Source organism: Sinocyclocheilus grahami, unplaced genomic scaffold (assembly GCF_001515645.1).
Source record: "Sinocyclocheilus grahami isolate Dianchi unplaced genomic scaffold, SAMN03320097.WGS_v1.1 scaffold721.1, whole genome shotgun sequence".
Lineage (NCBI taxonomy): Eukaryota > Metazoa > Chordata > Actinopteri > Cypriniformes > Cyprinidae > Sinocyclocheilus > Sinocyclocheilus grahami.
This window is the reverse complement of record NW_015505900.1, coordinates 536229-562287: the sequence shown is the minus strand read 5'-3', so window position 1 is coordinate 562287 and position 26059 is coordinate 536229. Positions and strand designations below refer to the sequence as shown.

Sequence of the window (26059 nt, the reverse complement as noted above, 5' to 3'; positions counted from 1 at the left end):
CAAATTAAAATTAGTGTGTCAGATTGGTCGAGACGCTACATATGTTACATTTTATATTTTATGAACAATATTCATATTTAAATTTTAAAAACAAATGAATAATAATAATAATTAACAACAATGTTTATTAATAATTTATTTAAAATATTATTACACTGTAAATACTACCACTACTAATATTAATATCTGTTTTACTGTATTTTTGATCAAATAAATAAAGCCTTGGTGTGCATAAGAGTCTTAGTTAGTCCTAACTTGTGACTGGTGGTGTATATACATTATACATTAATTAATTTTTTTCATAATTAATTAAAATAAAATATTTAAAAATATTTAAATATTAAACACTGCAATAGATAACATACAATATCACAGTATTAAATATTAAAATATATCACAATATATAATATAATTTTAATTTTTTTAAATAGTGAATTAGTAAATACTTTTGACTGCATATTTAGTAATTTAATTTTGGGGTGGTTATATATAGAGAGCAGAGCTTTGAAAATCATTATTCTAATGTGATTTAGTTGCTTGAGGCCGGACCGTCCGTTAATTACACGCTTTTATTTCTTCAGTGTCATCTTGTTGAATCTTTCTCCGGCCATTAATTAGGTTTTCTAAAATTGTGTGTCCAGCAAAACAACACCTCTAATCACCCCTGCAGATCTCAGATTACTCCTCCTGTGATTCCTGTTTTTGAATGTGATGCACATCTATCTGCCGTAGCTACTGGTTATATTGGTTATTGATGTTGGGGAAACTTTCATAGGTTCATGGTGTCATTGTGTGGCAACATCATGTTGAAAGTCACATACATAAACTCCATCATGTGCTGATGAATAAAGATTTGATTTGATATCACCTGGCGCTTTTATTCTGCGCTCTAATGGGCCGCATTAGTAGTAATGCTAGTAATGAGAATGAGTGTGAATTCATTAGCAGGGTAAATGAACAGGCCTGTTTCTCTGTGGAAAGACAATAGCTGATGATGGCGCTGGTTTGAAGGGGCTCTTGGGAGGTGATGAGTCACGCTCACATCAGAATTCAGCGCGGTTCGTGTCTGACGGTGGATTTAACCACCTGTTACAGACTCATACCTCATGTCGTACAGAAGCATACATGTGTCCAATCTGATGAACGTGTATGACAGATACATGCATAGATCATAGATACAGATGTTACAGATGCATCAGCATCTCAGCTGATAGTGGAAACCTTTGAAAATGCAGGAGAATGTTAAATTAACCTGTCAAGAACATGTCTGGATTGTATTTCACTTCAGTATCCAAAAAATATATAAATAAATTAATATATATACATACAAATATATATATTTTTCAAAGTTATATATATTACTTTGAAAAGCCTGTTTTTGACCATTAAGGTTTTTTTTACTTTGTGACATTTTTTTTTTATGACAATTAAGTACATTTTCTTAAACCTTTCTCATTACTGTAATAAGGAGGGGTCTATTATATATTTGCCAAGTAGGTTGCCAAGTATTTATTTAATATTTCATAAATGTAATGTGCTTAATTAAAAATTATGATTTATTTTTTATTATTTTTATAAATATTTTATTATATTTAATTTAGTATTTTATTATTTTATTTGCAAATTAATGATGTTAATATTATACGTCTATCTGCTATATTACTACTACTACTACTATTATTAATAAAAATACATATCGTTGTTGTTATTGTTAGTAGTAGTAGTATTAGCAGGAGTATTTAAAGAAGTTATAATAATAATAAATGTTTTATTACCGTAGAATCTTCAACTGTAGAATCTAAATATTTTATTATTTGTTTATTTATTTATTCTTTTTATAAATAATTTATTGCTTTTTAAAATTTTAATATCAAATTAAAACTATAAATCCTATAACACTAATATTATAAAACCAACTACTGTATTACTACTTCCACTAATACTACTACTAATAATAATTCTTAATAATAATTTAGTAGTAGTAGTAGTATTAGCAGTAGTATTTAAAGTAATAATAATAAATGTTTTATTACTGTAGAATCTTCTAAATCTTTTATTATTTATTTATTGTTTTTATAACTAGTTTATTAATAATTTTTTATAATTTATTATTAATAATAATTTAGTAGTAGTATTAGCACTATTTACTGAATAATAATAATAATAATATTTATTATTCTTATCAACTTATCTACTCTTTAGATATTGTGTCTGTCATTTCACGTTCTGGAGCCAAATACATGGCATAATGAATTAAATATGTAATGTATTCTTTCTGAATGTCTTTGAACCCATAGGTTTCTCTCAGCCTAGCGTAATGTCAGCGGTGATCACAGGTGCTGCTCCTTTCCAGACAGAAAGACCGTCTGGTGTGGCTGAAGTGCAGGAGCCGCCAGCTACTCAGGCCACCGAAGCCCCCAAAATACCGTCTGAACCCCTGGCAGCCACCACACCCAAGAGCCCACAGGACACATCTGCAGGTAGAGAACAAAGATCTGCACAAATACCATGACAATGTTTCATAGCATGTAATCGTCTTCAAATACTGTACATCCCCTTAGTATGCATTTCCCTCATGTTCTTCCCATGTGGTTTGTATCAGGGATTATGGGATTCCTATAGAAATCCCTGTGGAGCAAATTACTAATCTATCAGTAATTAAAGCTTAGGCTGTCCACTGGGGGGCACTATAACTGGTGATAGACTGAGTTACATTATCAGTTGTCAAAACTAGTCAAAGCCATCCATTCTGGTATCCCAGGGGCCTTTAGGCCTCCACAGCTGTATGGGGTTAGTAGCTGCAGCTGAGACCCAAAGTCATGCCGCTGGTTTATATCAAGCTCAAGCACCATATTCTGCCTGGCTTGATGCTCAGGGCTGGTTGTTGATGTGCAAACAGTGTTACACACCTACCAGATGGAGGGTCAGACCTGTAGAGTCATATTAACTCATGCATGAGTCAGTTATCAAGTGCCAGATCATGAAATCACCCAGCTGGAAATTAGGTGATAACATCATAAGCATACTTATAATAGCAAATTTAATATTTGTATCTGTCTCGTATATACATTTGCGTGTATGAGTTTTATTTTGAAGAATGTTGGGAACCAAATAGTTGACGGTAGCATTACTATGGAAGTCAATGGCTACCGTCAACTGTTTGGTTCCCAACATTCTTCACATCTTCTTTTGCGTTCAACAGAACACAAAAACTCATACAGGTTTGGAACAACTTGAAGGTGAGTAAATGATGACAGGATTTTCATTTTTGGGAGAACTATCCCTTCAGCAGTCACAGATGGAGTGTTTCCCATAATGCATTGCACTCTCACGTTCACCCCCATCAGTCTAAAAAGCACAGATCCGTCTGTGTGAATTATCTGAGCGTGTCATATCAGGACAGACCGTCGGGAGCAACACACTTCATGTTGTAGACTATCCCAGCTAAGAAAAATGTTCTGAGAATGTTTTGCTAATGTTCCTATTAATTTCAAAACAGTATTTCTGAATGCTCAAAACATTCAGTTTTAAAAACTTTTTTGGCCATTCTGTTAATGTTACTTAAAGAATATTTGATCATAACTTTGAGAGGACCTTGCCAGAACATTAGCAAAACTGGGAACATTCCCTGTTCAAGGACACAGATATGTGGGTCAGTCAGTCTTGCCATTACTTGTAATGCATCTTGCATTACTGTGTTACTGTGCAAATTCAAACCCCACAAATCATCTGCTCGTTACTTCTGGCAGAGCGGCCTAGACCTTGTACACAAATGAATTATGCTTGACCTCAGTTGCTCAGTCTGCTTTGTGCAAATCTACAGCAGAATTATAAAAGAGGCCACACTGCAATCTTCTTTTCACTTGAAACAAAAAAAAAATCTGGTAGTATAATTGAAATATTGTATTGAACAATCAGCATTCATGGCTGCAACTATCCATTTATAAAACTAAAAATAATGCATGCTATTACTATCCACTATCTTGTGGTACATGTACATATTGGTTAGCATCTCAGAAGATGTTAAACATTTTTGATTTTGATCTTTCCAGGTTGTAAGGTATACCATATAAGCCTATTAGAGAGTGTGAGGGGTGATTGATAAGTTTGTGTATTTGTGTGTATATGTGTGAGAGAGCAGAAAAGGGAGTTAGTGCTGTTCTAATTTCCATTCTTCTTTGCATACGAGGTGTCTTTGGTGACCGCTGGTCCGATGAGGCCAGCATTCCATCTGACCTGCCCTTCACGCCCAGCGTTTCCACTGTTATCAGTCGTCATACCGGTCCTCTGGTAGAGAGACCACATGACACGGCCGACCCTCAGTGGTCCCCAAGAGATAGCGGGGCAGGAGATGCAGAGGAAAGGGAAGGTGAAGGATCAGATTGTAAGAAGGAAAAGAAGAAAAAGAAACGGAGACCCAGGGACGAGGTGTACGACTTCCCCATGGAAATGCAGAGCGAAAGTGCTTTATCCGACAGTCTCAATCAGCCGTCCCCGTGTAAGGAATGTGACCGAGATGGAGGTTGGGAAGATGGAAGCCGCTTTGGTGGGAGAGTCAAGAAGCCGAAAAGCCGTAAGAAGATTCCCGAGGAATGGGCGATCCATGCCGAGCCCTTTGTCCCTGCTTCAGCCTGTGTGCCGCAGGAGTTCGCAACTGATATTTCCCAGTCACTCCTTGAAGTCGACAGCGGTCTTGTTTCACTTTCTGAGGACTACACCGATGGGAGTCTCATTCCTTTGTCTCTTACCCAAGATCTTCTGTCCCTCACAGCCACTTCCCCACCATCCACAGCGCATCTTAAACCTGCAATGCCCTCTCCAAAGTCTCCCGGTCAAGCCCCCGATTTATCTCCCCAACACCCCTTGTCCACGTCATTCGGATTCCACGATATCATCATGGAAACAGAAAATTCTCATGCTTGCAATCTCAACGACACTCAGCCTTTCATCTCTCCAGGTGGAGCCTTTGAGGAAGCTATGTTTGGACAAGATCACACCTACACCGCTTCCATGGGCACCCAAGAGTCGCCATTAAAGGAACCCCAGACGTCCACTCCTGGAAGCACTTGTTTTATACCACCGATGGAAGCACTGATCTCGGCACCCCCGTTTTCTCCATCTGGACCGGCATGGTCTCTTAATAACCACAATCAACCCTTTGATCTTGAAGGTGTTGCCTTTGAGACCTCAGTCCCAGTTCCTGCACCTCTGCCTTCGCCAAAGAGCAAAGCTCCAAAGGAACCAAAGTCCAAACTAGGCAAGAAGTCATCTGGGTTGTCCTCATCAAAGAGTCCAACCTCCCCTGAAGCAAAGTTGCCCTCTCTCCAGAATTCTGGTCTAAATCCGGCCGCTCCGCCGTTCTTCCCTAGTTTTGCCGAACCTCGGGAGTTCGCCGCAGAACCGCCCTTCACATTGGAAGGTTTGTTCCGTTGACGTTTGGGAAGTGGATCCACGTAATGCATGGCTGAGTGGATTCCAAGCCTGGGCTTGAGTGATTAAACTGCACACTGCAATAACTAACACTTCACCCCATCAGCTGGACCCAAGGGTCAGGGTTCGCTCAAAGTGGGCTGGCTTGGTTTTGCTTGGGTGTTTCTTCCACAACGAATGATCAACTGTGTAAACGAGCAATACACCCCCCCCCCACCCATTAACCTTGTGATTCAGGGTGTACTCTACTAATCCAAACACTTTGGTTTGCAGTTTGTCGAGGAGGTGTGGTAGTTCCCTCACAATGTTGCATCTTTGCTGTTGTGATTGATTGTTGTACTACCACTGGTGGCACCTAACATGACAATCTTCTTTTTCGGTATCCCACCACCCCTTCATATTTCTCTTCTAGCACTTTTAGAGTGAATATGAACCACCCTTATCTCTTTATGAATGTTTACAAAGTACAATACAGTTGTAAGTGATACCTTTTATTTCTTTTTTCTATTCTATGTTCCCTGACATCATCTGTTTCAACTTGTCAATTAGGTAAGTCAACATTTCTCTGGTTATTGCTTTGTTTTTGTCTCTTTATGTTGTGAAAGGAGTGTAACTTCCTCTACATTTCATTCATAACTTCTTCTACTTCCCATTAATTGCTATCTTGTGATGTCTGTGTGATATGGTTAGTGGACGTCCAACTGTGATTTGCAGCTTCAGAGTGACCAAAGGTCATTAATTGTGAAAGTTGGCGATTTGAGGCAGTTTGAGAGTTCAATTTTATGCAAATGGTAATGATACTATTATACCAATAAGAGAGCAGATGGTAAAGTGCTAGCGATTCAGTTGGCAACGTGCAGTGGTATAATCGCTTTCAGAGTTTGAATGCCTCTTTAAAGTAATTTGTAACAGAAACAAACTAGTTTTTATCGCACGTCCAAATTAAGTGAATTGGTATGTGGTACAAAAAGTTCTTGTAGCTTGATAAACAATTTACTAGCCTGTTTTCAGTAAAGCATTTAACGTATGAGTGAAAAGTAAACTAGATTTGTGAGTGCCATCTTTAAATTTTTCATTGTAAAATGGCAGGATCTTTAGTTTTAGTTTCATTGACTTCATTTACTTTGAGAATAGTGGTTGAAATAATCAATCAGTTCTCATTGGACCAATCCCGGGCACTCGAGTTAGTGACTCTGACTCGAGTCGTATTTCAATAGACTTCAGACTCGGCTCCAGACTTGACCTGAAATTATTTCAGACTTGACTCAACTCGACAAGAAGGACTATTGAATATTTTAAACACAACTCGAGTCTTTTATCCTTAACTACTAATATCATGAAGCAAGAACTTACTTATTTGCTTATTTGCTGAGCACGACGTTTCATCAATCTTTTCGGAATATACGCAGATATGGCTTTTCTCTCAATGTATGTGTGTGTGTTCAGGTTTGACAAATCATAATGCAAAAACTGACACTTCAAATAAACATTTTGATAATCTCTAAACATTTATTCAGATGCAATATCTAATAAAAGTAATTGTCTACCTACTGTCTATTTAACTTTTTAATTGGTGCGATTATGTAAAAAAATAACATAATTTTTTCCCGAATATCTGCACGATTGCAAATATGATATTGATTTTATACAATAGCTCAATAAATAAGTTAATGTTATGTGAAATTTTAGACACAGTATAGTATTGTCTGTTTTTCTCAGTTTCACAAATGAAAATATTTCAAACAAAGCCACAGCAGAACTGTTATGCGTCTTCAGCAACACATAGCGGTGCTTCGTTCCTGAATGAATCTGTGTTACGTTTTTGAACAAATTGAGACTGAATGACTCACTCAATCATTCAGACGATGTTTAGTTTTATATTTTGAGTATCATTTCATTTTTCAATATACATTTTTTAAACCCCATCTATCTATTGATGCCCATCTATTATCATTATTTATGCTATGTTGAATCAAAATATATATATATTTTTTTTTTTATGTGTATTTAGTGCTTTACTCAACTAACACAGTAATGTTTTTAAATTATCTTTTGGGGGAAATATCAGGTAAAATTGATGTGTGATTAATTAGATCTAGAATTAGATTAATTAGCATCTAGTGGCTACATCATGGTGTTACAGATGATTTTAAATATGAATGGGCCTCCTCAATAATTGTACATGTACAGTATTTATGTATTTTTGTATCTTGGATTGACTCTATGTATACAGGTAGAGGAAGTTAAGTTAGAGTCCTAGTAGTATCCCTGGAATGTATTTTGTCCTTAATGCAACCTAGTTAATAGGATTTTTAAGGATGAGAATTTATTTGCAACAATTAATGAAAAGATTCCAGACTCGACTCCAGCGTAAAGACGCATTTAACGTATGAGTGAAAAGTAAACTAGATTTGTGAGTGCCATCTTTAAATTTTTCATTGTAAAATGGCAGGATCTTTAGTTTTAGTTTCATTGACTTCATTTACTTTGAGAATAGTGGTTGAAATAATCAATCAGTTCTCATTGGACCAATCCCGGGCACTCGAGTTAGTGACTCTGACTCGAGTCGTATTTCAATAGACTTCAGACTCGGCTCCAGACTTGACCTGAAATTATTTCAGACTTGACTCAACTCGACAAGAAGGACTATTGAATATTTTAAACACAACTCGAGTCTTTTATCCTTAACTACTAATATCATGAAGCAAGAACTTACTTATTTGCTTATTTGCTGAGCACGACGTTTCATCAATCTTTTCGGAATATACGCAGATATGGCTTTTCTCTCAATATATGTGTGTGTGTTCAGGTTTGACAAATCATAATGCAAAAACTGACACTTCAAATAAACATTTTGATAATCTCTAAACATTTATTCAGATGCAATATCTAATAAAAGTAATTGTCTACCTACTGTCTATTTAACTTTTTAATTGGTGCGATTATGTAAAAAAATAACATAATTTTTTCCCGAATATCTGCACGATTGCAAATATGATATTGATTTTATACAATAGCTCAATAAATAAGTTAATGTTATGTGAAATTTTAGACACAGTATAGTATTGTCTGTTTTTCTCAGTTTCACAAATGAAAATATTTCAAACAAAGCCACAGCAGAACTGTTATGCGTCTTCAGCAACACATAACGGTGCTTCGTTCCTGAATGAATCTGTGTTACGTTTTTGAACAAATTGAGACTGAATGACTCACTCAATCATTCAGACGATGTTTAGTTTTATATTTTGAGTATCATTTCATTTTTCAATATACATTTTTTAAACCCCATCTATCTATTGATGCCCATCTATTATCATTATTTATGCTATGTTGAATCAAAATATATATATATTTTTTTTTTTATGTGTATTTAGTGCTTTACTCAACTAACACAGTAATGTTTTTAAATTATCTTTTGGGGGAAATATCAGGTAAAATTGATGTGTGATTAATTAGATCTAGAATTAGATTAATTAGCATCTAGTGGCTACATCATGGTGTTACAGATGATTTTAAATATGAATGGGCCTCCTCAATAATTGTACATGTACAGTATTTATGTATTTTTGTATCTTGGATTGACTCTATGTATACAGGTAGAGGAAGTTAAGTTAGAGTCCTAGTAGTATCCCTGGAATGTATTTTGTCCTTAATGCAACCTAGTTAATAGGATTTTTAAGGATGAGAATTTATTTGCAACAATTAATGAAAAGATTCCAGACTCGACTCCAGCGTAAAGACTCGAGACTTGACTCGGACTTCAGATGAAAGACTTGTGGAAGTAAACTTTCTCATGTTGTCTTTAATAACCTTAACACAGCATAAGCCACACAACTGCAGAAAAGTAGTGTAGTATCTGAAAATGGTCGGTTGCTGGTTTTAGATTCTCTGTGTGTGTTGGGCGCATCTGACACAGCTGTCTCTTGTAGTTCTCTGTAATTTTCGGCTTTCTCCAGTGGGGAGGGAGCTACTTATACACTCCGGGAGACAGGACATCAGTGTTCGGTGTCAGAAAACTGCAGAAAAGTAGTGTAGTATCTGAAAATGGTCGGTTGCTGGTTTTAGATTCTCTGTGTGTGTTGGGCGCATCTGACACAGCTGTTTCTTGTAGTTCTCTGTAATTTTCGGCTTTCTCCAGTGGGGAGGGAGCTACTTATACACTCCGGGAGACAGGACATCAGTGTTCGGTGTCAGACTTCCCAACATGCAAATTAATGACAGTGTAATGTGTGTGTGTGTGTTGTACTATGAGCTGAGAATAAGGAAACTGTGAGAGCTCAGTGTCAAATATCACATTAGAGTGAATTCTATTAATCCATGTTGTGTTGCCTGCAGTAAAACTTCTTTTGGTGTTACCGTGGTGAATGTTTCAAAATCATCTTTCCACCTTAGTAAAAGAGTGACTAAACAGAGTCTCACTTCAGGAGCTCTGGAAAATACACTTGTGGTTTACACCATATTTTTTGTGTTCTGTGTATTGTTTTTATATATATATATATATATTTTTTTTTTTTTTTTATATAAATATCCCTATTTAGCTTGTTTTCTTATTCAGTTTTAGCTGTAATAATTTTAGTACTTCAATTTGAGTTTTATTAGTTAAATTTTATTTTTAATTTATTTCATGAATGCATGTAGTATGTGATGTATGAACACTAGCAGGCAAAAGTTTTTGAACAGTAAGATTTTTTATGTTTTTTAAAGAATTATCTTCTGCTCACCAAGCCTGCATTTATTAGATCCAAAATACAGCAAAAGCAGTAATATTGCAAAAAATCTAATATTTTAATCAAAAGCAAAAAATCAGTAATATTGTGAAATAATTTTACTATTTAAAATAACTGCTGTCTATTTGAATATATTGAAATGTAATTTATTCCTGTGATCTAAAGCTGTATTTTCAGCATCATTCCTCCAGTCTTCAGTGTCACATGATCTTCAGAAACCAGTATAATATGCTGATTTGCTGCTCAAAAACATTTATTATTAATATAATTATGTTGAAAACAGCTGAGTATAATGTTTTCAGGTTTCTTTGATGAATAGAAAGTTCAGAAGATCAGCATTTATGTGAAATAGAAATATTTTGTAACATTATAAATGTCTTTATCATCACTATTGATCAATTTAAACCATCATTGCTAAATAAAAGTATTAATTTCTATAATTTCTTTCCCAAAAACCTTTATAACAAATTATACTAACTCCAAGCTTTTGAGTGCTATAGTGTATAATGTTACAAAAGCTTTTTATTTCATCTTTCTGTTCATCAAAGAATCCTGAAAAAAATCTACTCAACAGTTTTAAATAATAATAATAATAATAGTTTTTTTGAACAGCAAATCAGCATATTAGAATGATTATTGATTAGCAGAAGAGAATTCTTTAAAAAACATTAAAAATCGTACTGCTCAAAAACTTTTGCCTGATAGTGTACATACATGTGCATACAAAATACCCAATATCTATCAATAGCAGTGTTTCAAAGACACACGTCTTTAATGTTTTTGCTGAGGACTTTTCAAAGTAAGATTGACGTCTGGCCTTGAGTGCATCTTGTGAGCATCTCTGAATGCCGCTGATTGTTTGGGGTCATGATGTCTTTTGTGTGCTTGTGCTCTTGTGAGTCTGCGAGCCGCTGGTGACGGCCAGAGACATTGATTGTGACTGAGTAGCATGTGTTGTTGTGAATGGAGGAGTGTTAACACACACACACACACACACAGAGATATGCTCAGAGTGACTCAGCTCTCCTTTTGTTCAGTCAGACGCTTGTGATGGAAAAAAAAAATCTACACTTGAGTTTGGTTGCTTCTCTGTGAATGTGATGTTTTGGTGCAAGTTTATGATTTATAGAGATGCATTTGGGTTTCTAAACATGTATTTGAGAATTAAAGATTATGGAGTGATAGGGCTGGGTATCGAGTTCGATAGTTTTTAGGCACCGACCGAATTGCCTCGATACCATCGAGTATCGAAAAACGTCTCGTCGTTCAGTACCAAATTTCGATACCTGGGAGGTTAATCTCATCAGCGTCAGTGAGCCAATAAGCCTGCAGCACTAGCCGGTGTGTTCGACTAGAGGCGCGGCGCAGATCGATCATCCGCGAGAGCGATTCGAAAGTGCACGGAGCAGTCTGCTCTCTTAGCTCTCGTGGTACTGTAATACAGGGGTTTTCAACCTTTTAGGACATGTGCCCCCCCCAAGTTTGTTTAATTTCACTTCACTCATATGCAGATGTCCGTTCATACTAACGTTACACGACCGAAAGCGCGTGTTATGTGACCATTCATGCAAACTGTAGCATCGTGCTACATAAGACAATAAATAAGATTTATATTCCGCTTTTACTCAAAACTCACTTTAAACCACCATTAATTTCACTTCACTCATATGCAGATGTCCGTTCATACTAACATTACACGACTGAAAGCGCGTGTTATGTGACCATTCATGCAAACTGTAGCATCGTGCTACATAAGACAATAAATAAGATTTATATTCCGCGTTTACTCAAAACTCACTTTAAACCACCATCGAGTGTTTGTAATAACTACAGATTGCCGTCTAATGTGTGTTTTGGCCATGTAATGTTGCTGAAATTAAATATGTTATTACCTCTGAGTCCGAGCAGCGATCATGGAAGAGAGAACACAAGCAGACAGTGCTGGAAGCTGCTAATGCTCATCAGTAAATCAGTGGAAAATACATAGAAATCATGATTCTGTCTGAGATAGGCGTTTTAACACGAACACGCACTAGTGTAAATGTAGCCAAACAGATGTGTAAACTGAAGACTTTATTAAAACTATTTTGCACTGATTTATTGTGTTGGTTACATTTTGTTCCTTTGTGCAGTGGCTCAGGAGATGAGTCTTTGAGTTTGTATAAACATCAACAAGCTGAAAAATAAAACCAGTTTTTTTTTTAGATAATGTAATCTTGTTAAAATTGATTTCATAAAATTGGTATCGAAAAAAGTATCGTTCAGGAACCGGTATCGAAGTCAAGGTATCGGTATCGATATCGAAAATTTTTGACCGATACCCAGCCCTATGGAGAGATGAGAATGTATGTCATCCTGTTTAATTGTGTCATTTAAACATTTGATTTTTTCTATTGATTGCATGCTTAAAAACTAACAAAATAAGATTTTTTTTTTTTGCATCTAAATAATAGACTTCAAAATGTCTGCTGACAAACATTGAACTGCTGATCACAGATACGTGTGTTGTTCTCAGATGATTCTCTAGTGAGGATTTCTGTTCATTTTCATTCTCTTTTTTTAATTGATAGATGCATTGTGTTTGCTCAGAGCATGTTTTTATATGCATCATACAGACTACTATAGCGGTTGCATTGCTTTCATGAGTGCTGTTTACCGTAGCAACATTTTTCACCTTTAATTTAAGTTTTTCAGTATCCCACTCTAAAACGGGGACAATGCAGCGCTTGGCAAAGTGTCTGGTATTGCATTAGAAATTAAATTAGAAATGCATTGGAAAAACGTTGCATTGCACTCCATCTACCTTTTTATTTTTTTTTATTTATTTTTTTTTTTTCATGCATAGTAAAAGTACATAAACAGCTGATTAGATTTGAGTGCTAGTGTTTAGAAGCAGATGTGAGGTTTATTTTTAGAGGCCTGAGGTTTCGTGAGGTTGTGAGTGTCAGCACAGGATTCGACTGGGAGGAAATTACATCAGCAAACCCTGCTGAGATCCTTCACAGGGTGAAGACGGGGAAAAGACGGCAGCACCCGACCCAACGAAACACCCTCTGAGTCGAGGTTTGACAGCGATGCAGCACGAAAGCTCCCGGGTCTTGTGCTGTTGGGATGCAGTGTGATTGCGGTGAAGGACAGAATGTTTTTCACAACATAGTCTTATTTAGTGACTCTCACGACTCAGGAAGAAGAAATAATGAAGCCGTAGATGATCTTTAGATATTGGCACTGGCATTGGCTACTGAAAACCCATATTGGTTGATCGTTGCAGAGCTGAATCAGCAGATGAAATTGAATTAATTGATGTACGTATGTTGCATATTTACTACTGTTCAAAAGTTTAGGGTTGGTGATATTTTTCAATGTTTTTGAAAGTCTCTTTTTGCTCAGGGCTGCAATTATTTGATCATAAATACAGTAAAAATTGGAAATATCATTACAGTTTAAAATAAGTGTTTTCTATGTGAATATATAGTAAAATGTCATGTATTTCTGTGATGCACAGCTGTATTTTCAGCATCATTCCTCCAGTCTTCAGTGCAGATATTCTCATAGAAAACACTTATTTTGAACTGCAGAAATATTCCACAATTTTACTGTATTTTTTAATCAAATTATTGCAGCCTTGGTGAGACTTCTTACTGACCCAGAACTTCTGAACACTAATGCATCTCTACTTTGCAGCAGAGATGTGCTTTTAAATGTTTTTTTTTAGGTTGGCAGCACACTACATTGTAGTAGAAGATCATAACGTGTGTCTGGATGCTTACTGGAGTTTCTTTTCAGAATATAAATAGCAGCATTGAGCGATTCGACAGCTCCGGTTGAGTGATGCTTCAGTTGATGCTGAAAAATGCTGTGTAAAAGACTGCAACTGAATTGATCTGTCTACCTTCAGACAAACTATTGAACATCACCCGCAGGTTATATTTTAGCAGAGAGTGATCAGCAGTGACGGAGAAAGAGCAGCTCTCCTGGATGTGTTTTTGCTCGACTGGATTAGTGATTGTAAAGCCCGTGGCAGAGGCTGCCTGCGCTGTAAGTCTCAGAGCTGGTGACAGCATCGATCTGAACCAAAAGGGCCGAGTTATGTCGAAAAGCTAAAATGAAAATGGAAACCTAAAATGTAGTAATAAATGTAATTATATATCAATATATAATTGATTCTAATTTCACAGTTTCATTTTGAGTTGAAGTACCAAAATAACTAAAACTAAAAATAAATAAGAATAAATAAAAACTTCATTGATGTATTAAAAACAAAAAAATTACAAAGAACAAATAACAGATGCTAAAACAAACAAAAAAAAAATGTAAAAAGTAACTTCTAATTCAAAATATTAACACAAAATAGTATATCACTGATTCTAAAAGCAACATTTCTCATTTTCATTTATTTTTAGTACTAAAATAACTAAAACTAATACATAGCTATGTAGACGTTAAAAAATAATGACACTAAAAATGACAAAAATACTTAAACTTGAAGTCAAATTACAATGAAAACAGAAAATGTAAAAACAAATCAAAATCTCATTCAAAATATATCATAAGTCCTGAAATGACTAAAACTTAAAAACTATATAGACACTTACAAAATAAATTAAAATAATAAAAACACGACAAAAAGGATAAAACTTGAGTTAAAATTACAATGAATATTTTTATATATACAAACTCTAATAATTCCCATAATCCCACTCAACGGTACTCGACTTTACTTCACTTTTTGGACACCGGTGTTCTTCAGAGCCGCTTCTGTTGCCATGGCGACGGGAGGCAGTTGCTTAGGAGACCTAAGGAAGCAGGGCTACCTAAAATACTTAAACTTGAAGTCAAATTACAATGAAAACAGAAAATGTAAAAACAAATCAAAATCTCATTCAAAATATATCATAAGTCCTGAAATGACTAAAACTTAAAAACTATATAGACACTTACAAAATTAAAATAAATAAAAATGATAAAAACACGACAAAAAGGATAAAACTTGAGTTAAAATTACAATGAATATTTTTATATATACAAACTCTAATAATTCCCATAATCCCACTCAACGGTACTCGACTTTACTTCACTTTTTGGACACCGGTGTTCTTCAGAGCCGCTTCTGTTGCCATGGCGACGGGAGGCAGTTGCTTAGGAGACCTAAGGAAGCAGGGCTACCAAGGAAACAATGTTGGCTCTCACGAGGAGGGGCGATGTGCTAAAAATAGCATCTGGGTAGATGGTTGTTGGCTTTATGTTCTCGCAGCTTCCCGACTTCATCTCTTTTTGACCACCTGCGTGTTTCTCCTGTGACGTTGATAAATGATTTTAGCCGCCTCCCTAAACCTAGAGGAACGCAGAGATTGTGATTCGTCCCTTGCTCTTTTTATATCCCTGCTTTAGGATCTCATTCCTAACATCAGTTACTTGGAGACAATCTTGTAGTGTAGTTAAAGTCTGCATGCTTCAGTAAACTCAATGGCTGCATTCATTTGTTATTCAGATGTCCGTTCGAATCTGTGTTTGGCCTTTCGTCTGTATGTTGAGAAAGTCGCTTTGAGGCTTATGCTACATAAGCAAACATGAAGGTCAGCAAGAGACTACATATATGTAGGTCAGGCTGTATGTTACGCTGCTGGCCCTCATTGCTATGCTATGGCTTAGGCAGCTCTTTTTTTTGTTTTGTTTAATTTATTTAACATATCCAACTCAGATTTTGTTTTAGTTCAGACAACGAACTATCTAAACAGAATTGATTTGTATTTAATAAATACATTTTAAATGACAGCACTTTTTTTTTAAACTTGTATTTATTTATTTATCTATTTAAGCACATCCATCTCATCTAGATTTTATATTCGTTTAGACGACAAACACAAACAAACAAACAAAAAATACACATGGTTTGTTTGAGGAGCGTTTTGTTTATGAATTTTAACATACAGTAGCTAGCTAAAATCTTTTTACATTTTATAATTGTTCAGAAAATAATCAAAACAATTAATAAATAAATAAAAAACGTTTAGTTTGTATCAGTTTATACATGAATAAATAAGCTAAATAATTAAAATCAGTGGGGTTTTTTTTAATTCCCAAACAGGTCCAAGCCACATTTATATGGTTTAATTACTCTTTTAATTTATTTTTAATTTTATTTTATTTTTAAAATGTATTTTTTTTATTTTTTTCCCATTATTATTATGATTTTTTTTTTTTACTTTAATTGTAATATTAACTTTTCTAGTGCACATGCATTCATTTGTGCATGTTATTGCAAGTTTAGATTTTATATTCGTTTAGACGACAAACACAAACAAACAAACAAAAAATACACATGGTTTGTTTGAAGAGCATTTTGTTTATGAATTTTAACATACAGTAGCTAGCTAAAATCTTTTTACATTTTATAATTGTTCAGAAAATAATCAAAACAATTAATAAATAAATAAAAAACGTTTAGTTTGTATCAGTTTATACATGAATAAATAGGCTAAATAATTAAAATCAGTGGGGTTTTTTTTAATTCCCAAACAGGTCCAAGCCACATTTATATGGTTTAATTACTCTTTTAATTTATTTTTAATTTTATTTTATTTTTAAAATGTATTTTTTTTATTTTTTTCCCATTATTATTATGATTTTTTTTTTTACTTTAATTGTAATATTAACTTTTCTAGTGCACATGCATTCATTTGTGCATGTTATTGCAAATAAATTGTTTGTCTATTAGATCAGTTGTTTGTAGATTTGTAATTTGTAAGGAGGAATGAAGTGGGTTCTTTCCTTCGTTCCATACGTTATTGATGGCAGATTTAGCCCACAGTGTCGTATCCTCCTTCAGTGTGAGTTCAATACCAGACAGGCGTCGTCTTTCAGTTGTGCTTATGTAACGGGGCCGGTGGGTCTCAGACTGGGGTCCGATGAGATCATCCCTACAGTGTCTCTGTCCCTGATGGCCTGGACACACTCGCGTTGGGACGCAGGATTGATTTGACACGTTCAGTGGACGGGCGAGCCTCATGGAGACACGGACGTGAAGCACTTCTGAACAAGGCAAGTGCCAGTGAGATAAATGCATGACACAAATAGTTTCTGTTTGAGTGAATCAAGGGATTCTTCAACCATTTTTAGCAGTATTTACTAAGGCAAGCATAACATCGTAACACTTTTTGGTTGGTTTAAGTGCCACACTGATTAGATTAAGAGATGGAAATAGGATGAGGATGCGAAGATGAGGAAGTAGCATCATTTTTCGCTGTTGACTGTGTTTGAAGACGCCCTTCATCGTAAATCATCATCTGATAATTGTCATCTTGAGTGCTTGCGTAAGGGTCACGGTCTCGTGGCTGGTTCTACTGAAACAACAGTTGCTGATGGAGGAAATTAGGCTCGGAAATGATGGCCATTATGTAACCATAGTGACCATTTTGATGCTGATGCTGAGTGCATTGAAGGTGTGCTGACAAAGCGTCTCGATGTTGTGAGTGTTTTTTTGGTTTGAATTAGATGAGCATGAAATATTCATGATAAAACTTACCAAGAAGTTCACACATTTCATCTTTGTTGAACAAGCTTAACTTTGTTTGAAGCATCTAGGCCGCAGTGACATCTTTGAATGCCCAAAGCATGGGAAGAGTTTGCACTACTGTTCAGGGTTCGGTATCATTTCACTTCTAGCATCTGTGAAAGCTTCATGCATTTGTTTTGATCCCAGAATATTGCTTTATGTCTTGTATATTTGTTTGTTTGTTTGAATTAATCATTTTAATAATATTTTTTAAAATTATTTATTATTGTTACTAAATAATGTATACTGATATATTTATTACATGTTGTTCTTATTATTATTAGTAGTAGTAGTATTGCTAATATTGACATTAATTTATTAGAATAAATTATATAAATATTTATTTATTGTAACAAATTAATAATTGTTATTATTACTTTATTTTAATTTTTATTATATAAAATCATTCATACATTTAAAATATATATCTTTTTTAATTGTAATAATTCATAATTTTAACAATGAATAATAATAAATTAGGCTATTATTTTTATTAGTCAAGGGTTTAGAACAATCTGGTATTGTTCCATTTTTGTTTATTCCTCTGTCTCTTTTCCATCTCTGATTGGAGCACTCTTTAAAAAAAATCTGTAAAAATAGGGCATAACCTACTGTATTATTTTGAAAGATTTTTTCGTAATTATTTTTTACAGGTGTTTTACCTGTGTTTTGTATTTGCATTGCATTCCGTTGTGTTTTAGATTGTCTGCAAAATTAATGGATAATGTCTCGGTAATGAGCTGCCGGTACTTTTTCTGTTATTTTACGTTTTTATTTCTTACAGTGAGGAATGATGTTGTCTTTCTGCACTGAGATATGCACAGACACATGTTGCTGTGGCAGGAAATGCAACAACAAAGACATTAACTTTTATTCAGATTCGAACTTCACATATTTAGAGACTGTAATCGAACAGTCTAAATTAAACACAGAGTACAGATGAAGATAAAACGGTATGTAAGAGGGGAAAAAAACATATTGATTATCTAGGGATATCATCCATGGGCAAATCTGTTCCTCAGATAATACTGTATGTCTGGAAATTTCCAGACTGATTGTTACCCAAAAAGACTTCCATAAAAAGATACGATAGATGTGTGCACTCTCTGAAATCATATGTGCAAATGAATGCTCGTTAAGCCCTTCCTCGTTATTTTGCACGCATGTAGCCTCAGGGAGGATAGTAGTGTGTCACTATCAGAAAGAAGAGGGAAGAAAAAATGGATGCAGAGAGGACAACGTGGAGAAAATGAGAGAGGCAGAGAGGAAGGAGGGAGCTGATTTTGTGGCAGCGAATGAACAGCCACTTTACAAAGCATGTGATTCCTGTCATGGCGAGAGAGAGAGAGAGAGAGAGAGAGAGAGAGAGACGCTTCCAGCCAGATCTCAGAGCTGCTTAGTCTGCTGTCTCGTGCAGAAGCAGCAGAGAAGGTTACGTTGTGAGGTTACGAGTCAGACAGACGCGTTTACATTTTAACACAGGAAAAGGACTAAGACACAAAGACACCTAAACCAGGAGCAGAGAAAGGGCAACAGAAGCATGTCCTCTTTCTCAAACCAACAACCGGCATCTCCGTTCTCAGAATATAGTGAGCTATGTAAAGTCCCATCCATGTCCACATCCGCCACCCCTCCGGGTTGGGACTGGCAGCATGGAGACCTCGGGGAGCCACCGAGTTTTGGAGGTGGCCTTCGGGCAACGGGAATGATGGATGAGGACAAGCTGTGCTTCTACGAGTCTCCTTCTGAGCTCAGCGTCTCCGGGCGAGGAGCCGTTCCAACAAGCATGTCGTTCGGCAGCACCGGGGACAGTCCGGAAAGCCTCTCGTCCTCGTCGGCATCAGCTGCGTCTCCTGGAAAATTTGCGGCTTGCACAACGGACAACAATGGCATGATGCTTCTGGAATCACCTGCGGGTCACAAAGAGGTTCTGTCGCCACTCGAACCCTCGAAACCGGCTCCGTTCTCTGGATTGCTTCCGGAACAGAGTCCCAGCACGCCGTCGCCCCGAACGCCTCCAAACTACTGCGTCATTGGCGTGGTCAACGACAGCTACCTGGAGGGCGAAGATGAGCGGCCGAAGGCTGAAGGGTCGTCGCACGAAAGTGAGGACGAGGAAGACTTTGAGCCTTGCTTGATGGGGAGAGCCGAACAACAGAGGAAGGCGATGAGGCGAGCGATGTCCGAGTGTTCGCACCTCTCCGTACCCGCCAGTCTCGAGCTCCCGGATAAGTATCCCGGCGGAGGCGTTCTCGACAAGTTGCCATCGCCCATTGGAGGACCTCGTCGCCAGCACTCAGGGGCCATAAAACGCTCTCTAACTGTAGCCGACGATCAACCTCCGACCCCGCCGCCAACCCTGTCAGCTGGAGCCACCCGCAACGACCTACGGAACAATATCGAACTACATTTCCCCCCTTTCCCCGCACGCAAAGACCAAAGCAGCTTTCCCCTCTCGCCCGTGGAGGACCTATTGGAGGGACCGTTCATTGACAAGAACCAAGGAGTCGTTCTACCCGTGCCGGTGACAACACGTGCCCTTAATGGGACTTGCAACAACGCTGGAGACAAAACCGACACGATTACTGAGGCATTTGAGGGTAGGTGATGGCGAAGCAAGAGTTAATTTTGAGGTGTAGGACCGACTCTTTTACATCTGAGAGAATGTGAGCATTGTGAATGAGAGAAGCGTGGCATAATCGTTCTTAGAAACAAAGAAATTAAGCTTAGGAAAGCATGTTTCAATGTATTTCCAATGGGGTTTTTCAGTGAAGAACCATTTTGGGTTCCCCCTCAAGAACCTTTAGTGAAGAGTTATTAAAATAACCTTTTTTTTCTTACAATTATTGGTTCTTTATTGGCATCTATGTTTCCATGAAGAACTATTAACATGCATGAATGTTCTTCACACACACAAAAAAAAGGTTGATTTGGAATCTAATGGAACATATTTCCAGTATAAAGAACCTTTTATGCTATGGTTCCAAGATTCTGCATGGAACCATGGATGTCAATAAGGACCCTTTGATTTTAAGAGTGCATAAGTGTATATAATTGGGTTTATTGAGTCAATAGGATGAGACATGAGTCCTAGACTGGGACTGCGTCTTTCTGATGTGTAGCGGTGGCAGAAGTATGTGATGCATGTAGTGTCTCTGTTCTGTGTGTACGGCACTATCACGCCACTGCCGAACGCATGCTCATTACCCGCCCCAGACGAGCCGCGGACAGCGTAAGTCATTTCTGACCTGATTTCCTAGAATAAAACCTGCCCTTCTGCAAATCGAGGTCAGAAACTCCTCAACGATGATGGGTAGAGCTCCAGAAATCTCCTGCTGCACCTACAACGGTTAACGATTACGAGTTTTGTTTTTTGTTTAAATAATAATTCACAGGAGGGGCGTGCGTGTAAATAGTCTGGTTTAATCCCTCAGTTGTCTTCTGGCTGGTTGACAGATGGAGAAAATGCATTGTAGTGAATGTCTGAATGAAACATGTTTCTTGCCTCAAGGGGAAGCAAACAAAAGATAAAATCGCTGGTGAAATGTCTTTGATAAATGGAAAAGCAGGTGCAGATGATATAAAGTGTGGACTAGTGTTAAGGATGGTGAGTCGTTTGTTGCACACTAGTTTTCTCTGAGTTGCAGTTATTAAGGCATGATGTTTGTGAGTTCTTGTATTAGTTGGGGTGGAATTGGAGTCTGGATAGTTTTTAATTAAATGGGAGTGTCTGGAGGTCGGGTTACTGAAGGTCATGTGATCTGCATGCATGATAAATCACGCTGAATACACAAGACTGTCTGCTTTGTGGCTGTCTTCACATTTATAGACTGATTTTCTTTATTTTGAGCAGGTGTCGTTCTGCAGTTTCTCGTCTGCTTTGATGCGTCACTGTGAAACTGGTGTCTTTGTTATTATAAATGCACCTGAGCCTTGTTGAAATTGATCAGCTTAATGCAAGAGTTCTTAGCCGACTCTACGCATAGATATTTCTTACAAAGAAACCGCTCTGTGGTGTCGGATTCATTTTAATACGAGATGCAGTATTTCTGCACGCTGGGAAGCAGCTTACATGTGCAAAAGAAAAAATGCTGCTGGAATATCAATGATAGCTGATTTTATTTATTTCATGCCCACTAGATTTAATTTCCAGTGTGAAAAAAGTTAAATAAATATGCTAATAGTCTCCTTTCTAAAGCAGATTTCTCCTGAGAAGTGAAATATGTTTATGAGAGAAGCAGGGCGACGAATTAAAGGGTTTATAGAAGCAGATTTAGCGCTTTCACTTTACAATAAGGTCACTGACATGCATTAACTAACTAAAATGAACAATAATTAATTAATAAAAGTACAGCTGTTCATTTTAAGTTCATGTTCAGATCTATTAAATAATATGAATAGATGCATCTTTTGATTTAAAAAATGCATTAATAAATATTAAAATTGACATTAACAAAAATTTCAGCGAATGCTTTCAAACTATTTTTCATTAGTTCATGTTAACTAATGTAGTTAACTAATATTAAAGAATGAAAACTTATTAGAAAAGTTTAACCTATTGACATTTTGCTGTTAAATTTAGTAGCACGTGTTCATAATTGCAGTGCAATTAGAAAACAGTCTTTTCATTATAAAACGCACAGATATAATGACACGAGTGCAGATTAAAACATCTAATGAGGTAAGGTAAATGGTTGTGGTTTCTCTGAAAAACTGTACAGTTGTAATGCTACTATTTTATCATTAAAAATATCTTTTGAATTGCAAATTTACCGGTGGGATTTATTAGCAGGAGTTATTAAAGCAAGGTTCGTTCTCAAATACTCACTCTCATTGTTACTGATCCCAAATCCCACTGTACTTGTGATAAGTTACTTTAGCTACAGAACTGTTTTGTCCTTCAACTCAAGGACATGAGGCTCCTCAAAGAGACGGACAGCCTTTGTAATGGATCTGCCTCTGAACGTGAAGTGACCAGAGAGCCGCCTGTAAGATATATTACACATGGATATATTCCTTCTTTCAGCCTCATTTATCACACGGCTCTCTGGACAACATGACTCTGATTGGTGGAATCATAACAGATTGTCGTCTCAGTGAAGTAATGTCCTACATAGCTGCTTGTTTCATGTCTCTCGTACTCTTTCTTAAATAATTGACACTCATGGCATATCCGTTTATTTATTGATTTGGTAAGTCATCGTGCAATAAGTACCATAATGTACCATGACCCAAAAGTGAAAATTAAGTTTACTTTGTGTACTTGGACTTCAATGTGGACTCAAATCTCTTTCTTTCCATTTATTTTTATGCATGCAGCATGTACAGATATATGTATTGCATTAATTTGCAGCCTTTCTGCAGTTGAATTATCATGATTGTGGCAATCCAATCAGTTTGAATACAAAACGAGCTTTCGTTTTTAAGGTATCTTGAGTTAAAGCTTTGGCTGTCTTTTGGACTAAACAAGCGGAACACAGTCTGTACAAACCACTTTTTTTGTTCATTTTTTTCTCTAGTTTATATATTAATCTGTTTTAACCTGTTTCTTTCTACCAGAAAACTCTGAGAAGAACAAGCCGCAGGCAAACAAAATGGACACTGTGCAGAAGATTGATGGCTTTAATGCTTTCAGCAAGACGGACAAAGATCAGAAGATGGAAACGGTGGAGGAGAGAGACAAAACTAACCACACAGACGAACAGACAACCAAAGGAGAAAACACTGAAGCTCTGGACAAAAACAAAGACGTGGACAAGGTGGGTAAATCAGAGAAAACAGACAAGGATGAAATAGTTCACAAAGTAGATACGCCAGTGAAAGTTGAGAAGATTGAACAAAAAACTACCAAAGGTGAGACTGAGAAAGCTGATAAGCTTGAGGCAGAAAAGATTGATTCCTCCCCAAAGATGGAGAAGGTGAAGACGGAAGAAGTGAAAGTCGAGGAGAACAAGTCAGATCAGAAAGCGGAGAAAGATAAAGAACAGGTGAAGGAAGTGGAAAAGGAGAAAGCAGAACAAGACAAGACAGAAAAGGACAAAGTAGAACAGAAAACAGAGCCGGCTGACAAGAAACCCGGCAAAGCTGAGAAGGACGAGAAAGCCAAAAAGCCAGCTGCTAAACCCAGGCCTGCGGTAACCAACGGTGCACCTGGAAAAGACTTGACTAGTCCTGAGAAGAAGACCAAGGTTTGTGAAAGCTTTCTGTTGTCTCTTCGTCCTCCATTGAGCTTCCTGCTTTTGCTTCTGCTTCTGCTTCTGCTAATGCGAATGAGTTTGATTCTGTTCTTAAAGCATATTAATGCCAAAACCAAAATTCATTCATCACTTATGGAGGAGAACCTAAAACAAAGTAGCGTTATTTTGGTATTATTTATGTACTATTATAGTTTTTATAGCTATTTTGTATTAGGTTTTTTTTAGGTTTTAAATTTTAATTTTTTTTGTTTTGTTTATATATATATATATATATATATATATGAAAAACTTGAAAATTAGTTCTGTTTTAGTTTTTATTTATTTCCAGTTAGTGATTTATGTAGTGCTGGGGATCGAGAGTCAAACACAGAACACTACTATTTTAGTATTATTTGTGTACTGTTCTATTTTTTATTAATATAATGTATTATTATGTATTGTATTATTATTTTTAGTTTTTTCATATTTTTTGTTTTTATATTTTAATTCATAAGTTAAATAAAAATATGGCAATTAAAATTATTTTAAACTATTTATTTTCAGGTTTAGTTTGTACTTTTTTCCAGTTAATGCTTATATGTAAACAAACAATAAATAAACACATTTGAATAAGTTGTTTTAAGGTTATTATCTTTAACTAAAACTAAGATTAATTTTCATTCAGGTCCTTTAGCGGCTCAGAATTTTCTACATCCTTCCTGTGATTAACGTTAATGAACTGTAATCGTGACATTACTTACGCTTCCCATCCCTACATGACCGTCAAATGAAACCGAGTAAACTTCAAGTTTACTCTAGATATGAAGACAGAAAATTGTAGTCTGAACTGAATCTGATCTTGTGCTTTTATCGGCTTGCTCTGCTCATGTCGCAGCCGTTATCATTTGTCCTTATTCTATTTTTTTGTTCATCGTTTGCCATCCATCCGTTGGGTTTGCTGTCCATCCATGCAGCCTGTCGCTGGCGCAACCAAACCTAGCTCTGCCAAGCCCCAGCCGAGCTCCGCCTCCAGCGCTACAGCCGCGCACAAGCGTCCCACCCCGACCTCAGCCCCCCTCAGCAAAAGAGCCCCTTTGCCCAAAGCGCCCGCCCCGACCGCTGGCGCCAAACGGCCCGCCACGGTGTCCACACGACCCTCCACCGGAACGAGCACCGCGGCCAGAGAGGTCAAGCCCAAGGTGAGTGTCCATCCATCTGCTGAAGACCACGTCTGAAGGTCGAAGCGGCTCAATCCGGCTCTCATCTCTGCATGGATGTTCTGTGTGTGTGTGCCGTCCATGCTTGAGCACATCAACATGTTGTTTAAACTACAGTACAGTGCAAACGATTGGGCTCGGTTATCAAAAGAAGTTGGCAAGGATGCATTTATTTGGTTAAAAATACATTGGTAAAATTGTGAAATATTATTACCGTTTAAAACAGCTGTTTTCTGTGTGAATCTCTGTTAGACTGTAATGTATTTCTGTGATGCGCAGCTGTATTTTCAGCATCATTCCTCCAGTCTTCAGTGTCACATGATCTTCAGAAATCAGTATAATATGCTGATCTGCTGCTCGAGAAACATTTCTGATTATTATCAATGTTAAACACAGTCGTGCTGCGCGATATTTGTTGTAGAAACCGTGATGCATTTTATTTTTCAGGATTCACAGATTCAAAGAACAGCATCGATTTGAAATAGAAATCTTTTGTAACATTATAAATGTCTTTACTGGCACTTTTGATCAATTTAATGCGTCCCTGCTGAATAAAAGTATTGATTTCTTAAAAAAAAAAAAGTTTGACAATTTTGAATGTCAGTGTACCTCCACAAAGAAGCTTAAAATATTAGAGCTCCCAAGTCATGAAAATTGCTATTTATAATAGACGTTTTTTAGAGGATAGAGCTAGAAATAGCAGTATCGATAAAATGTTTTATTCCAGTCATGAAGGGCAATGAAAAACCTAATATAGCCTAGTTTATTATGTCTCTAGATTATGTTTTCAAATCTCTTTAAATATGAATAATGTTCAGTTCAAGTCTTCCCTCTAGTGGCCATCGGTTAAACTACACTGCTTCCTAACTATTGAAATTAAATGAAGGTTAATAAGTGTCCCTGGAGCACAGAAGCAGTGTTGAGTCGCTGGGGGATATTTGTAGCAATAGCCAA

General features: G+C 36.6%; 1 protein-coding gene across 9 annotated transcripts in view; it reads left to right on the top strand.

Moving 5' to 3' along the window:
- LOC107560367 (microtubule-associated protein 4-like) overlaps window positions 1–26059 on the top strand; it is a 77584-nt gene that overhangs the window by 35702 nt on the left and 15823 nt on the right. For 6 of the 9 annotated variants that reach the window (XM_016244520.1, XM_016244523.1, XM_016244521.1 and 3 more), the window contains 4 exons: window positions 2298–2480; window positions 4190–5419; window positions 23272–23900; window positions 24863–25087. In XM_016244520.1, the coding sequence (XP_016100006.1) occupies window positions 2298–2480; window positions 4190–5419; window positions 23272–23900; window positions 24863–25087 (2267 nt within the window). Of the gene's footprint in view, window positions 1–2297; window positions 2481–4189; window positions 5420–19103; window positions 20313–23271; window positions 23901–24862; window positions 25088–26059 lie in introns of those variants that run through there. The other 3 variants (XM_016244524.1, XM_016244527.1, XM_016244526.1) reach the window with 3 other exon arrangements.